We start from the raw sequence: 17,211 nt of genomic DNA, 5'->3' as shown, positions 1-17,211 counted from the left end.
ATCTTCTTCTTCTTCTGAAAATCAGTAAATAAACTACGATATGTGTCTAAAAGCAATCAGCTGATCTAAGACCGTATGTCAAAATGTTAACGAACATACTCCTTAGTTACGGAGGAATATTTAAATTAACTGATTAAGTATAACGAGATAAATACCATTTGCACTTTATATTGCTGTGATTATAAAAATCCTCAAATCATTTAATATGTTTGTATAACCTCTGCTTTAAGTATAAGACATGCGCACTAATTATGTTTCTTCTACTTCTCTTGTTCAAATTTATACGCTTAGATGCTACCAAATTCTTAGTCGTTTTTTTTAATGCAACAGCTGTTTACAAATACAGACTGACTTTTTCAATTATTCTCAATTGTAAACAAATACAGACCGACTTTTTGAATTATACTCAATTGTAAACAAACACAGAGTAACTTTTTCATTTATTCTCAATTGTAAACAAATACAGACCGACTTTTTCAATTCGCGTTTGTTTAGATTGCCGGTAATGGTAACTCGAAACTGGAAAAAGATGCTGGGCTTTTCCCAAAGAAAGCTCTGATTGTTTAAAAATTCAAAAGTGGTTTCAAAAAAGAATTCACCAGTCAATAGCGAATTTATAACCTAAAAATGAATTCATAAGTCAAAAATAGATTCATAACCATAAGCCTAAAATGATTTTGCAAACCAAAAAGCTAACTCCTAAATTAAAAACGGATTCACAAGCCAACAAAAGGATTCGTAACCTAAAACCGGTTTCACAAGCTAAAAAATGAAGCTAAGCCTATTCTTTAATCCACGAACTTTGCTCTTAGTTTTATCAGATAGTTTGTCTATTACAAAAGCTATCCGGAACTCTTTCAATTCCAATTAGAACACTAAAAAAGTAAGGAATATAGTAGCCACTTACAGAGACAAAATTACAATTTTTTTGGTACTGAATCACATTGATCCCTTCAGATATTATGTAACATTAATAAATAATAAATAAAACTATATCTAATTATTTAAGACATAAAAAATTTGAAAATTAAATTTATATTCCAGACCTGGGGATTAATGAAATTTTTTTTCGCCCGTCCTGTTAACACATTTCAGCATTTATATGTATGTGTTACAAATCAATTCTATCGAAAATTTTCCATCTCTATCGCTACCACTTTTTCAATGTTTTTAAAGCAATAAACAAATGGTTAATTTACTGGGATGTTTTAGGAAAATTCACTTAGTATCACATTTCTCTTGTTGTTTTAAATTTAAAGAAATGAAATATTTGAATGTAGCAGAAAAGAATGATGCCGCCAAAACCATTGCCTCACAATTGTCCAATGGAACCGCTCGACGAGTAAGTAAGAACTGCGGAACAAAGTGAAAAAGTCATGATTGAAATTTATTTACTTCAGCGTGAAGGTTTCTCGAAATTCAATAAAATCTATGAATTTGAGACGAATGTACGAGGCGTCAAATCAAAGATGATAATGACTTCAGTATCGGGTCATTTGATGCAATTAGAGTTTTTAAAAGCTTATCGTAATTGGCAGAATATTGATCCTCAGTCTTTGTTTGATGCACCTGTGCATAAGCGATGTGCAGCAGATTATGAACCAATCAAACGTACCCTAGAACGTGAGGTACGCAGTTGTCAAGGCCTCATTATATGGACAGATTGTGATCGTGAAGGTGAAAATATCGGCTTTGAAATTATCGATGTATGCCGTGCTGTTAAGCCGAACTTAACTGTTTATCGAGCCACATTCTCCGAAATTACTAGCACAGCGATAAGACGTGCTTTAAACAATCTCACAACTCCAAATAAGCATCCAAGTGATGCGGTAGATGTACGTACCGAACTTGATTTACGTACGGGCGCGTCTATAACTCGTTTTCAGACAATGAGATTACAGCGTTTATTTCCGGAAAAAATTGCCGACAAATTGATATCTTATGGTAGTTGTCAAATACCAACTCTTGGATTCGTAGCAGAGCGTTACAAGGAAATTGAGGCGTTCGTTTCGCAGCCATTTTGGAAAATAAAAGGTAAACAAATCATTCGAAATATGGAAGATCTCAATACAAGACTTTGTTGAAATTATACAAGAGTTTTTTGATTAAGTTTCTCATACTATTGATGACCTGACGGTGGATTTTCATTGGGATCGCAATCGTTTATTCGATAAGCAAGCCTGTGAAGATTACTACTTAATAGTTTTATCCAATCCAAACGCGATCGTTCAAAGCGTGACAGTCAAACCGAAAAGTAAGTGGCGGCCCACTCCAATGGACACAGTAGAACTGGAAAAATTGGGTTCACGTAAATTGAAATTACCCGCCAAAGAAATAATGACAATTGCCGAAAAGCTCTATACTAAGGGGCTCATAAGTTATCCGCGTACCGAGACAAACATGTTTTCAAAGGATATAAATTTAATGTCTGTCTTCTTCATGAAAGGGGCATATTTTTCTTCTAATTTATACTTTTGTTAAAGGTCAATTGTTGAAGAACAAGTCGAACATGCGATTTGGGGAACGTTCGCTCAGCGTGTAAAGGAATGGGGCCCTAATCCTAGAAATGGTAATAAATCGGATCAGGCGCATCCTCCAATTCATCCCACGAAAATGGCACATAGTAAGTTAACTCAAGAAAAAAAAAAAAAACAGAAAAAGGAATTTTTATGATTTAACGCACATCCTTTATAGACCTGGCTGGCAAAGAAGCAAGCGTGTACGAATTGATATGTCGTCATTTTTTGGCTTGTGTTAGTAAAGACGCTGTCGGATCTGAGACTATCGTTAATATTACCATAGAAGGTGAAAAATTCTCGGCTTCAGGTTTAGTTATTTATGAAAGAAATTACCTCGATGTTTACATTTACGAGAAATGGAATGCCAAGCGGATTCATCACTACGAAGAAAGTTAGAGAGAAGTTTTGTGTTGGAGGAAGTTTAAGAAGTTTTGTTAAAAAACTTTTTTATTAGGACAAGTTTTTCAACCTACTGAAATTGCTATGAACGAGGGTGCTACAGTTGCTCCGCCTTTGTTAACTGAAGCTGATCTTATAGCACTAATGGAGAAGCATGGTATCGGTACTGATGCAACTCATGCCGAACATATTAATACTGTAAAAGAACGTGGCTATATTGGCGTAGTGGACAACGGTGGCTTGGTGCCGGGTAAAAATTCTCATCGCATTTTAAAAAGTAGTTTTAACAGTTATGTTAAAATGGTGGCTTTAGCATTTTTATATTGTTAAATTTCTATTTTTATGTTATTAAAGAGAACAAAAACAGAAACATCTAATGGCCTCGCAAAATTACATAGTACGATTTTCTTATTCGATTTAAATTTTGGTTATTAATTAATTATAAATTATTCATTTATTTATTAAATTTATTTTTACATTGATTTGCATTAATTTAGATTAGTTAATTGATTATTAATAACGATGCACATTTCAAAATTGGTGGCCACGTGTTATTATTATTTATTTATTTGATTATTAAATTTATTTTTACATTAATTTATATTAATTTGGATTAATTAATTAATAATTAATTTAAAATGACAGGTGTCATTGGTATGGGACTCTACGAGAGCTACAATGCAATGGAACTGTCGTTAGCTAAACCCGCCTTACGAGCAGAATTTGAGGCCGATTTAAAACTTATTTGCTTAGGTGAGAAAAACGCCAGAGAGGTTTTGCGTCAACACATAATTAAATACAAGGAGGCTTATAAGCAAATTATGGATAAAGTCACAGCGATGGATGAAAAAATGTCTCAACGTATTAATGAGGCTCCCGTGATTAATGACCATAACGGTCTTGATGGCGCTTCTGAAAATAACCCAAGTCATTGGCAGGAATTATCAACATGCCCGAAATGTTCACAGGCACCTCTAGTTCTGAAGGCTAAGAAAAATCAAAGTGGATTTTTCATTGGTTGTCTTAATTATCCGGATTGTAAGAATGTCATATGGCTACCAGATGAATGCAGAGAACCCAAAATTCTAGACGAGAATTGTTCCAAATGTGGGACGGGAATTAAATTGCTCAAATTCAAATTTTCCAATCCATATCATAAAACTATCTTTAGTACTCCCAACGGTTGGTACAAAACTTGTCTTCATTGTGACGTTAATTTCCGCGAAACATTTAATATTAACTTGGATTGCATTATGAAAACGGGAACAATCGTCAGCGATTCGGGGACTGCCACTTCTCAAGCCCCACATGCAAACCAAAGTAATATGGGCAGTGGGACCAGGGCTGACTCCGGAAGAGATTCTCGCAATGAAAATGAGAATAAAACGGAACGCAAGAAAGCTACGAAAGCAAAATGTTCAGAAACTAAATCTGTAAGAACTAGAATAAAATCTTTATGCAGAGATAGACAGACTGGAACAGATTCGACAACGATGAAAGCAAAGAAAATGATGTCAAAAACAAGTAAGAACATTATAGGCCGACCATTTAATACCTTACATCACATTGTCTAAGGCAGTTCTTATTTTTATTCTAGAACACAAACGTTATATTCTATTTCTATATAAAGAGAAATTTTTCAAGTGTATATTTATGAGGAAGCAGGTCCAAAACGCAACTTAATGTAGTACAAGTTTAATCCTTACATAGGGCAGAACTCAAAAATAGGTGTAGATGGTCGGCATATTGTAGACTTCATTTTTGTATCAAATCACTGTAATATTATGGGTCAATTTTCATCGCCATACATTAAAACTTAGAATTCCTGCTCTATAAGGTGTCAATTTGTGAAAATCCTTATTAAGCTAGAATCCAAAAAAATAGGTCCAAATTTATTACTATTATGATATAATTTTCTTGATGAAGCATTGAAAATTTTACCTTTTTGTCGTGTGAACTTCAGCTTTCCTTATATGAGAGGATTCAAAAACTGCCCCAGCCGGTCCAAAGTTTCCATACCATTTCCAAGACTTGGCCGTTTTTACTGAGAAATCTGGAAAATTACAAATTTTTTTTGGCATGGGCGAAACTGGACTGATTCGAACCATTTTTAATAGTATTCGTCCTTGGGCCAAAATACCTCACTGTAGCAAATTTCATCGAAATATCTCAAGAATGGCGAACTGTAGCTTGAACACAAATTTATATGGATAAATATCAGACGGGTGGACGGATAGACAAGCTTAGATCAATTCAGATAATGATTCTGAATCGATCGATACAATAGAAGGTGGTTCCATCTTAAGCCCTTCTGCGTGTTATATACGACCGCACTAAGTTAAAACAGCCTGTACCACAAGTGATGTATTTTATAACAAATTTCCGTTCCTATACTACCTCGAATAGGTTTATAAATTTGACTTTTTTTGCATTAAAATGCATTTCTCACATTTTCAGCAGTAGCTTCTACTTCAAATGATGTGCAAACTACGGCAGAAATTGCTGAAGCAGAACTACAGAACGTACCTTTAGATGAATTTTTCGGAAGCACTGATGACTTCACAATGGATTTAAACAGGAATAGATCTCAGGCAAATGCAGAACAATCAAATTTTCCAAGTCATGAACTCGAGGCAGCCTTTGCTAATGATGATGATGATGATATATTTGAAACCATAGAATGCGAAAATTCCAATCTTTGCCTGCAACCACCACAACCAGTAGTTTCTTCCCACTCTGTAAATGTTGATGCAATCAATGGTGACTTAGACGACAGTCTATCAACATTATTTCGTAATGATGACGATCGGGATTATACGTGGGGTAGTGCGTCTCGTAATGCACATTCAGCTGACAGATCGACTTCATCTCAAGGGCCATGTTCAAAACGTTTACGTATTCAAACAAAAGAGAAGAATCCAAATGTAGACGAAAATAACGTACAGTTGCAAACTGCAGTTGCATGCAACGTTTGCTTTCAACCAGCTAAAGAGTAAGTTTTTTGCGTTTATGTGTTTGAAAAAGTTTCTCCTATGTTTTATATAACATTTCAGGTTAACAGTTAAAAATGGTCTCAATAAGGGCCGCCTATATTATGTATGCTCTAAGAGTAATCCTTGTAAGTTCTTTCAGTGGGCTAATGAAAGTCATGTGACTAATGACAACACGCCTGCTTGGGGCTCAAACGGTAACTTGGAGGATTCAAATAGCTCAACTTTGACTGATAATATTGCAGTTAATCTGCCGAAAATTGATTGTCACTGTCACAAGAGTTCTAGCAGGTAATTAATGTGAAAAAATTGCGAAAAGCTTTTGATATATTAAATGTATATATGTAGTTTAACCGTGCGAAAAGAGGGCCCAAACAAAGGCAGAAGATTTTATACATGCTCCAATCGTAACAAATCTTGTGGTTTTTTTAAATGGGCCGATGACCTTCCAAGTAATAACATACTATTATCATTTATTAATGTATAATGAATTTGAAATTTTGGTTACGCAGGCAGTTCGTCGCTGGGTGAGAAATCATCAGATATATCTGCTACCCATGGTATGTATTATTCTTTATGAATCCATTATCGAAGGGTGTGTTAACTTATATTAATAGACATACATATGCATATACTATGGATACATAGATGTACGTATATACTTGAATATTAATTTCATTGATTCATTATGCCAAAATGCTCTTTGGAACTGTCACACTATTTATTCAATCCACTATTATCCAAATTATATTCGACTGTGCCTGTACATTTTCCATAAGCAAATGAAAATAACGAAATTTCTATCGTAATATTAAGTTTCCCATTTTTTTGTGGGTACCGTAGTATCATCCATATGAATATACGTCAACATTTTTATTTTTACATTTTCTGAGCAGAAGTAACCGCAGCTTATGTCCTATTGCGCGCGTGTCCTTTTTTCGATTTTTCCTACTTTCAATACAAACCTGCGTCCAACAATTTTCAACCAAGTTTTCGCTAAATTTGAACCCCATGTCTAATTTTTAATGTCTTAAATTTGTCACAGATAGTATATTTACAGGCATACACACGTACTGATGCGCTTAAATCGAATCAATGTTTTATCAAGTATTTTTATTCTTTTTCAAGTCTCCAGAGTTTTCTAGTGAGTGTTAGAAACGTTTTTCCAAAATTAATATATAGTTAGTGAATTAAACGTTAGTAATTGTGCTAAAGCCGAACGTCAAATAACTTTTGATAGTTAATTTCTTTAAAAGTCATCTCTAAATATTACTTAGTAGTAAATTATGTACAAAGTTTTAGACTGCCTTAAGACCGCTCTCTCTCCCACTCTCCCACTCTCCCTCTGCCCCCCCCTCCCTGTGATTGTTAAGGTGCATTTAAAGGACTTTATTGATTAGACAACAGAATTTTGTGGAATCATCCATCATGTATTTTTACTTAAGCATGTAAAAGTTGTCGGTAGACGATATGTGGTCATCTTCCAAAACAAATCTTAACGGGGTCGTCTTACGGAAAAATGTAGATTGCGATTTGACAAGATCTGCTCAGAAAAATTTTACTGGTAAAGACGAACGCAATAAAAGTCCGTACGCCTGCATTGGCGGAGGGGGCCAATCTTCTGCTTCGGTTAGGTTGATTTTATTGTCAGTTTCTTATTATTATGCGTCATCAAATATTGAATATTAAATTTTTTTATCATTTGAAGGTCTGCTGTTAAAGCCCAAATTCATTCGGCGATGGGTATTAAAATTCGTCGCGAGCGCTTTTCTGCATTAACTAACTAACTAAATTCGTACTTGTTTTACTTTCAGATAAAAGAACACTTACTTCTGCTCCACGATCTAAGGCACGTAAATGTGGTTTATGCTCCCAAGAAGGACATACTCGCCAAAAATGCCCACGTAAAGCTGAATTTGAATTTTAATTTAAAGGCTTGTGTGTAAATAAATAAAGCAAAAGTGAGTTCACCTATAACACACAAAATGTCTTCAGTGTATTGTGATCATTTCACAGAATATTTTATGGCTCATTACTAATAAATGAAAAAAAGACTTTAATCACATTATTGGAAAATATTAGATGAATCTCTGATTAATGGCCCGAATAAAAACGATTTATATGCTCTAGATAGCAATCCACAATTGATTTGAGCGATGTTGGATCTTGATCTTTTTTTTTATTTCATAACATTTTAGAATCAAATTGAAAGGATTAGTATTAAATTGAAAAAATGTGTCATAGTTTATTACGAAAAAAAAAAGAATCCTTTCATTCTTGGTAGTAATAAATACATTTAGAGAAAATAAAAGTTGTTTTATTTTTATAGCCTACATCTGGCGCTGAATTGCGCTTGTACGAATATATGTAATACCCAGAAAGACTTGAAATGGACTCAACTTTAATTGGAGCGAGCGATTCATTTTTGAGCCGATCTAGAGGCATGTGATGTTTAAATTTGATACACTAATGTGCTTCAGGTCAATGCGAGCCCTGTTAAAAAAAATAGTTTGCATCCGACTGCATTTTCCATTTAACGTCTTATTTTATGAAAAAATATTGTAAATATCAGAAATTCTAAATTTTTATGAAAAAATTGAATCGAATGGACCAATTCTTTACTACGAAAACTGATTCATTATTTGGTGAAAAAGGCTAATTATCAGTCAATCAATATTTGTGGATGCTAATAATATTTTTTTTTTTTATAAATTCTTTTATTTACAATCTATCTATCAAAGTATTTTTTTTGGGATGTTGAGTTAAGATGGACCAAGCCCGTAAATTTGTGGCTTATATGTCCAGATAATAAATATTACTAATTATTGGTAAGAAACGTATACAAATCACAATAAAAAAATGTATCGTATGCACTACTAGGTTTTTCAAGGTTTTTCTGTGACCAGTCGTTATACTGTTGCGTTTTACGTCGTATAGAGGCGGTTGTACTAGAAACCCATTTCATTTTGCCAGACTGAGTGCATGTAAAAAGGAAATAATATATGATTAAATTCATTTAGCGCGCTTTTTATTACTGAATTACCTTAGTTTTGACTTGACGTATTGTGCTCCTGAAATAATTGTATTTCTGCTCATCAGGAGGTATGTAGGCGGCATTAAGCACCTTCTGGAACATCAAATAATTATTCATAGTTTCTGCAGCCACTTGAGCTACTTCGGGATGTCTAAATTCAACGAAAGCATAACCCTTACTACCGCTGATGTATATATATCTATATATACCTAAGACATATACGTCTGTCCGTTTGTCTGTTCAATCGACTGTTTGTTGGCACGTTCCTTAGAATATTAACACGAATAATCTTGGACGAATTTTCTGGTTTTTTTATCGTTTTATTGTTTAACAAAAAAAAATTTATTATACGACCAAAAAATTTATTGTACGACCAAAAAATTTATTATACGACCAAAAAATTTATTGTACGACCAAAAAAATTATTGTACGACCACAAAAATTTATCGTACGACCAAAAAATTTAAAAAAGAAAGCACAAATGGCGGTTCTTTGTAAGGATTACATTGAACTTTATCGCCCGGCCAAATCTTCAAATGTTGTTTCGCTGCTTTGTTCAATCGGGCTTCGTATGGCTCGATTTAAAGCAATCCAACTTAATGTCCAATACTACAATAAGAAAATCAGCTGATAAAGCAAATTTGTTCACACTAACTGAATTGCTCTCAATTTCTTATTTAACAGAACTGCGTCCGCAATTTCTCACACACTTTAACAGAATTGAAGGGTTGCAATTTATTGAAAGCAACTCTGTGCTCTCTCCATTCTCCACACATGATACTTTCTTTATAAGCCATGTAAAGGAAAAAATCAGCTAACGGCTTTTAGCGAAAAATTAAAGTCATTTTACAAGTGCACAAAGAGCTTGGTGAAAAATTGACGTCGACGAACGTTTGATGAGCGTCCTTTTCTGCAAAACCAAATTCGTGTGTTGGTTACAAATGAGTTAATTAATGTGAATATGTTCAAAGTTCGGTTGTAACATAATATAATGGAATTTTTGATTAATAAATTATAGCTAGTTCGTCTGAGCGATCGCACGGCCCATATTGAAGAAGGTGAGAAAATGTCCGATAATCTTGAAGCTACCACTGCCGACGAACTCCAACATTCATCCGGAAAGACAGCATCGAATTATTTGGTCGAATTTACTGTATATGCGTTGAAAGCGTAACAAAGAGTAAGTTTCAATATTTACATACAGATCTAATGAAATTTTTTCATTTTGTTGCCGTTTCCTTCATTTTAGAACACTGGACGCAAATTGAGTAAATTGAATTAAGTGAATATATGGATTTCAGTTTCCGTTTAACGGGACACTCTTTTGGAAATCAATAAAAACTAGCTTTTGTTTTAAATTCTTTTTATTTATTAAAATAAATGTTTACATTCTTTTATTTAAAAATATATTTTACTGCCTTATCAACACTAAAAATAAAGTAAAATATTCTTTGTTGTTGTTATTTTATGTATTGTTTTAAATGAAAAACAATTAAATAAATCGCATTAGTTATATGAAATTATGATGATCATGTTTTATAAATATATATATATATATATATATATATAAATATATACATATATGTATGTATATATATGTTCGTGTATGTATATGATGAAAAAAAACAAAAATTAAAAAAATGTGATTTGTTTGGAACGTACACGTATTTATGAGTATGTATTTACATATGTATTGTTTATGCTTTCATATAACGCCAATAAATAGAAATGAAAAATAACTTTTTGGCAGTTAAATTTACACCAAAATATGTATAAAATAAATTTGTTATTTTGAACTTGTTTCTCATAATTATATGCATATGCATATCGATGCATGCAACTCTTAGCTTAAACAATACTATTACGCTTACAATGATTTATCTTCAGTTTACTTTCTTTTGTGTGGTTTCTTTATAATGTTTATTTTATTCGAAATATCAACTATGTGGTATAATTTGTTTAACTTCAATGTTTCCTCTTTAATATCGGGTTAAGAAATGTATGTATGTATATTATTTGTTTGCGTGATTTCTCTTCTCTTCTTTTCTTTTTTTTTTTTTTCTTTCTTTCTTGTTTACATCAAAACTATTTTTAATTTTATCATATTGTTGTTATTATTATTATTGTTGTTATTGTTGTTGTTATTATTATTGTTATTATTATTATTATTATCGTTGTTGTTCTTTTTATATAACTATCAATATTATTATTTTATTAAAATATTTTGCATCTTTTCATTAACACAAGTGTTTTTCTTTTCTTTTTTTTTTTTTTCCTTATCGTTTTGTGTTAACTGAATATGTGTTGTTTTCATTAAATTTTTTTAACTAAAGTCGTGGTGAATTTTAAAAAAAACCTAAAACTATATAATATATAGTACATCGACAATCATAATATTTAAATAAAAAATAAAAAGGGGAAGGATTTCTATATTAATTGGTGTCTATTTGAATGGCTTTTGACGGAATCATGCCGCGTTTCAAAGGGGACTGTTATCAGATTCATCACGTTCCTGTATAGCAGTGATACTTTGTTGTAAGGCATTTGGAGTCAGCCACTCCCTAGAAAAGTACAAAAAATAAGTAAACATAAGTTTTTGTTATCTTTTCAAAAATTGCTATGTTTTTAATGGTAGGCTGCATGTCAGTTGACGGATCATGACTAGTTTCACACTGAAGTTTAGAGACACGAAAAATTACTTAGAGCAATCAAAGGTCAGGCCGTAGATTTTAATTCTTTTCTGTTTTCTTTAGCGATTTTTTGGCAAATCACGCTTGCGGTGTTGTCCAAATATACATATACACACGTTCAGTATTGTGAGAACTGAGAGTGTAAGAGAGATCTTAGCTGACAGACAAATAGATGGACAAAATCTATTTCGTTTTCGTTACATAATATAAATCATTTGTCGAGAGTCAGATTATCTGCAAACTTCTATTTATTACAAACATTTGATAAATCTAAACGACATCCTCTAGTGGAAACAAAAAATCAGAAAGCGAAGACAAATCTTTGCAAATACACGAACAAGCATTTAAAAGTCCACGTTTAAGATTAATTTAAGAGAAATATTTTTGATAAGTATGTGCAACAAAATTCATACCGATTTATGCTGCGATACAAAGGAATCTAATACCATATTGTATGAAATGCAAAAAAATTAAAACGTTCAGTTTTCTCCTTATCATAGGCTTACTACTCCTGGATCGTTCCAATTTTCACAAAAAACCTCTTGAATTTAATTTCGACATGATTGAAGTGATACTGATTACGAATTTGTATACTTTTTGAAGGTTTATATATATATATATATTGCTAGGCTCTATAAACAGAATTCATCAAGTTACTATACAGGCGTCCGGTGTCCGTTATGAAAATGATTAAAATAGAAAATATAAAATGAAATAAAAATTCAAAAAAATCATTACTTACTTTGGCAAACATCTTTGTAAAAATGGCACACAAGAACTAAAATGTGCTAAACGATTAACCCAACTAGGAATTTCTTGGCCACAAAGGATCTGTAAAGAAGAATTTTTTTATATTTATTTATTGTCTGTATATTTTGTAAATAAATTCGCAAAGTATCTATCTCTAGCGGTCGCGACCATAGAGTCACGATCCTATCAACTACCCAAGCGGATAGAATTTTTATATTTAAAATATTTCGCAACAGAAGAGATCGAGATAGGCTGCACTTTTTGCATCTGCCACTGAATGCTGTTGAAATGAAACAAATGTAAAATGTTCTTTTTCTTTTTATATCCTACATCACAGGTCCACCTTTTATTATACCGATCAATTCAAAATCACCGTCTGAAAGTCTTGTTTGCCTGTGTTCAACGTACAGTTTGCAATTTTCGATGAAATTGGATACACTGCCATGTTTTGGTCCAAGAACGAGTGCGATTGGAAATGGTTCAGAACGAACGGCTTTTTGGACCACTTCCTACATTTAAGACCTTATTTTAAAAAGTCTTTATACAAATAAGTGCACCAAGCAATGTATGTGTGATATTCAATGGTGGACTGTGTTCCACTAAAGGATTTTTACATTATCTTAACACAAGTTTTGTTGAATTTGATTTAACTAGCAGTAGAGAAAAAAAAAAAAAAGACTTGAAATGACGTTTTCTTTCGATGCAACGTTCAAAGTCGATATTCGCGATTGCAATAAGATTAAACCAATCCCCGATCTCTAATGAACAAAGGCGACACAAGAGTTGTGCTGAATGCATTTCACAAACCTGTGTAAGTGCACTGGAGAAATGATTACAATTATTATTCATTAAATGATAACGATCGCCACGAAATTGATTGCCCAACTCTTCGACGATTCGTCTGACCTCTTGATACGTAAAATCTGTACAGCCAATTTGTATACTTTGACGAAAATGAAATTGTTCACCAAGTTCATCATGGTCGCGCGGTGTTATCTCGAATACGCCGGTAAATGGAAATGGGTGACCGCCATACGCGAATTCTGTGCCAAATATTTCAACTCCCGAATGAAATACACCCAAACCAATTGAAGTAGTGTACTCATTAATCCAATACTATTGAAATGTAAACCAATATTAGTTGAATTTTCGGATATAAACTGAGTAACATACCATATCATATACATTTAGTATAACGGGTTCCCGATTGCCGGTATTTGAAGGTAATAATTCATCGTTTCCACTGTCTTTTGAGATGCCAAGACAACTGGGAAAAGGTAAGTTACAAGGAAGCCCGTTCGAAAACATTGTGCCAACACGTTTAAGAAATCTACAATTGTAAACATTAACAAAATTAAATTGTATATTTTACACAAATTTCAAGTGCAGTTTTCTCATATTTTTTGATATAAGAAAACCGTACATTTTAATTGCATTTAATTACTCAGGGAAGAAATTTTTTTTCCGTCATTTAAAAAAATAGCAAGCTATACTCTTCTTGAAATCAAGTTTGCATATTAGCTAAGACGTATTTAAAAAGCCTAATTACAAAGCTTATTCTTAAAGAGACGTTATTTTCCGATAACCGTTCTGGGCGGGAAAGGATAATCATTTCAAATATTAAGGAATATTTGCTCAAAGTTAAATTGTCTTTTATTCTTTTCTTAACCGGCATTTTCAGCGAACGATATCGGTTTTCAGAGTAACGGAAGTTATATGGGTGCATTTCAGCTTTCCATTTTAATTTTTGGGATCGTTGCAACTGCAATGGTTAGTGGAAAAATCAAAAGACCACTAGTTAAGCATCTACTTTTTGAATTTTTAGAGGGCAGAGACATTTCATGCCGCCTTTGTTGGCTTGCGAATCTTAAATATCCGCTCCAATTAAGTGTTCACTCTTTGAATTTCTGGATTCTATTGGAGCAAGGACAAAACCATTTTGATCCAGTCTCTTGTTGGTAAGCGAATCTCAATATTTACCCCCATTTGGGTTTCTAGACGATAAACCCATTCCATTCAGTCCTTTGTTAGTGGACGAATCTTAAATCTCCATTCCGATCAATTACACTAAAAGCGACCGACTACTTACGTCAACTGTCAGCGTGTTAATAACCCAAATGCCATTTCTATGTAATAAATTTATATAATTTCGCTAACTATGCCAAACTTTAGATCGATATCTGCTACAGGTCATAGATATGACATGATGAAAGCATTCTTCTCGTCCGAGACTGTTTGTCTATCTAAATGGTGATTCGCTGAAGATTCTCAGACTTTCAACAATAGATAATACACAAATGAATCTAAGCACTTTTAGCACGAATTACACATTTCATTGAATATCCGTTATTTTTATGCATTGCGAATGGAATAACAAAGGTAGTATTGTCACACTTTGGATATAAAAATAAGCTCGCGTAATATTGAAAGGCTACATAGCTTACACATCTTTTGTTTTAAACTAGGACGAAATAAAAATAAAAAAAACTTTATGTAAAACTTCCTGTTAACAAAAATCGATTATTGCAAATATTTTATTTCTATTTATCGTTGACAGGAAGTCGTCCTAAATAGATTGTTGTGTCTTCTGTACTTATATATATATATATATGTATATATATATATACAATCTGCTTGCCTAAGCATTCCTATTAAATTCTTAGTGTATGCGTACATGCATAAATATGAAACTGAATTGCGGCCCCGCATTAATAACACCGAATAAATGAAAACAAAGCCTTCCACATCGGAGAAGTAGAAATACTGCGTAAATAAACATTTGTTACTTATGTTACACGTATTAATTAAAAGCGTTTCTATTTATTTATGCAAAATTTAAGCAGAATGTAGAGTTATTCATTATATTAACACAAGATACAAGAATTTATTATACGAGATTGGATCATACCTGACACACGCAGACAGACAATACTAAAACGAAATTTTAACGATTAAATTGATGTAAAATTTTATTAATTTGCAACTATGCGGTTTTGTTGATTTCTTTTTATTTTTTCTTTTCTATATATAAATTTGAAAAGCAATGATAAATGCCATTTAGAGAGATTTAATTCTTTTGTGTGTGAGTATGTATGTTTATTTTTAATATAAAGTTGTAGCTGGAATTTTTACTTTCCAAGTACACTGACTGATGACAGGGTGTTGCAATAATATATATTTTTTTTACCACATAAGAGCGATTTAAATTGCAGTGTCCTGAGACTGCGAACCTGTCACAATCCCTTTATTAAACAAGAAACTGTATGCAAAATGGGTAACAACTATATTAGAATGTTGCAATCGCATACCAAATGTAGATAATAAGATAAGATAAGATTTTGCCAAATTTTTAATTGCCTTAGAATAGCTCTTTACATTATACTCGTGAAAAAAGTCAAATACATGGAAAATGATTTTAAAAATAAAAGCCTGGCAATCATACGAATGAGATATTTATCAATCGAAAATATTACGGGGGCAACTCTACATGAAGGTGAAGCAATAATAATTTCCAAATAGTGAGACAGTTTTTGACATACCCGAGGAAAATATATAAAGAAAAGTTCAGAATAATTTATATACATTTATCTATATATATAATTTAATAATTATGGAGGAAGTACGTAGTGGCGACAAAATTTACGGTGGCTGTGAGGGTCCTGATGCTATGTATGTCAAACTAATTTCATCGGATGGTCATGAATTTATTGTGAAACGTGAACATGCTTTAACTTCTGGCACTATCAAGGCTATGCTCTCCGGTCCTGGTCAATTTGCTGAAAACGAAGCCAATGAAGTACATTTTCGTGAAATACCGTAAGTCTTGTTAATGTAGAAAAGAATTTCTAATTATTAGTCTGAGAACAAAATTTTGTGTAAGTGCTCTATGGACAGATAATCAAACATGACCTAACATTTACAATCATACATGCATATATATGTATTTTTATATACAAATATATATAAACATATATAACCTAAGCGTGCCTAAGAATAAGTAAAATATGCTAAAGATGATGAATAAAATTAGGTTGCTTTTACAATAAAATAATATTAATACCTTTGTTTTCTTTTCAGCTCTCATATTTTGCAAAAAGTCTGCATTTATTTCACCTATAAAGTACGCTACACAAACAGTTCTACAGAAATACCAGAATTTCCGATTGCTCCTGAAATTGCTTTGGAATTATTAATGGCTGCGAACTTCTTAGATTGTTAAACCTTTTTAATTATTACTTTTTTTTTTATTTCTTTAATTTTTGTCTGCTTCTAAAATATTTTTTATAAAAGATATACAAACAAAATATATTTAATATAATCGAAAAATGTGAAAAATCATTTTCTCCTCAAAGAAAAAAGCGATTTTGCCTACGATCATGTATAATTTAATTTTGAAAACAAAAAATTACAACGCTAAACCAATTGTTAATGTTTTTAAGTTTATATTAATTTCAATTGTAACAAAATCTATATATACAATCCTTTAAGATAGTTTTCGTTCTTTAAATTACTCGAACAATTTTTATGTTTGTAAAAAAGAGAAAATAAAAAAAATTTTGGATATAGAAAGGAAAAATTTAATATATTATTTAGAAAACGAGATGAAAAATTAACTGCCGATGGCGGAAAAATGCTTTTTCTTTAATTTGCGTTAACATGAGCAGCACTATGAAGGTAAATTTTGATATAAAGGCTTAGACGCTTCTGAGCTGTCGATCAGTTTTATTGTTGTATCTTTCTTTTTTTTTTCCGCTATAATACATTTCGCGTCTCAACGGCTTGACTGTTAAAAATGTCAACATACACAGTTCAGTTTAGAATAAATACAC

General features: G+C 32.2%; 4 protein-coding genes across 6 annotated transcripts; 2 read left to right on the top strand and 2 right to left on the bottom strand.

The window, feature by feature from the left end:
* The first annotated feature begins 1,158 nt into the window (after positions 1–1,158).
* On the top strand, positions 1,159–7,952 carry LOC119635968 (DNA topoisomerase 3-alpha). Of its 2 annotated transcripts, none has more exons than XM_038031021.1 (12): positions 1,159–1,342; positions 1,401–2,034; positions 2,111–2,426; positions 2,484–2,623; positions 2,695–2,910; positions 2,974–3,168; positions 3,564–4,442; positions 5,379–5,910; positions 5,972–6,199; positions 6,257–6,360; positions 6,421–6,468; positions 7,723–7,952. In XM_038031021.1, the coding sequence occupies exons 1-12, from the start codon at positions 1,187–1,189 to the stop codon at positions 7,833–7,835; spliced, it is 3,561 nt and encodes a 1,186-aa protein (XP_037886949.1). In that variant the 5' UTR covers positions 1,159–1,186; the 3' UTR covers positions 7,836–7,952. The 2 variants fall into 2 exon arrangements, with proteins under 2 accessions (XP_037886949.1, XP_037886948.1); XM_038031020.1 differs by having other exon boundaries at positions 5,376–5,910.
* A 724-nt stretch (positions 7,953–8,676) lies between these two features.
* On the bottom strand, positions 8,677–9,179 carry LOC119635579 (the record flags this gene model as incomplete). The annotated part of the gene is made up of 2 exons (XM_038030447.1): positions 8,677–8,882; positions 8,952–9,179. Coding segments are annotated over 2 exons (384 nt in total), but the record flags the coding sequence as incomplete, so codon positions are not given.
* Positions 9,180–11,150: 1,971 nt separating this feature from the next.
* Positions 11,151–15,483, bottom strand: LOC119635576 (deubiquitinase DESI2). 2 transcript variants are annotated; one of them, XM_038030443.1, is made up of 5 exons: positions 15,291–15,483; positions 13,556–13,712; positions 13,190–13,498; positions 12,375–12,463; positions 11,151–11,503 (listed from the first exon to the last, which is right to left on the bottom strand). In XM_038030443.1, the coding sequence occupies exons 2-5, from the start codon at positions 13,688–13,690 to the stop codon at positions 11,422–11,424; spliced, it is 615 nt and encodes a 204-aa protein (XP_037886371.1). In that variant the 5' UTR covers positions 13,691–13,712; positions 15,291–15,483; the 3' UTR covers positions 11,151–11,421. The 2 variants fall into 2 exon arrangements, with proteins under 2 accessions (XP_037886371.1, XP_037886370.1); XM_038030442.1 differs by lacking the exon at positions 15,291–15,483 and adding an exon at positions 15,057–15,158.
* Positions 15,484–15,851: 368 nt separating this feature from the next.
* Positions 15,852–16,937, top strand: LOC119635578 (elongin-C). The gene is made up of 2 exons (XM_038030446.1): positions 15,852–16,198; positions 16,460–16,937. Exons 1-2 carry the CDS (start codon positions 15,993–15,995, stop codon positions 16,599–16,601), a joined length of 348 nt encoding a protein of 115 aa, XP_037886374.1. The 5' UTR covers positions 15,852–15,992; the 3' UTR covers positions 16,602–16,937.
* Positions 16,938–17,211: the final 274 nt, after the last annotated feature.

Source organism: Glossina fuscipes, unplaced genomic scaffold, assembly GCF_014805625.2.
Source record: "Glossina fuscipes isolate IAEA_lab_2018 unplaced genomic scaffold, Yale_Gfus_2 27, whole genome shotgun sequence".
NCBI lineage: Eukaryota > Metazoa > Arthropoda > Insecta > Diptera > Glossinidae > Glossina > Glossina fuscipes.
Note: the sequence above shows the minus strand (reverse complement) of the source record. Positions and strands in the feature narration are given on the sequence as shown.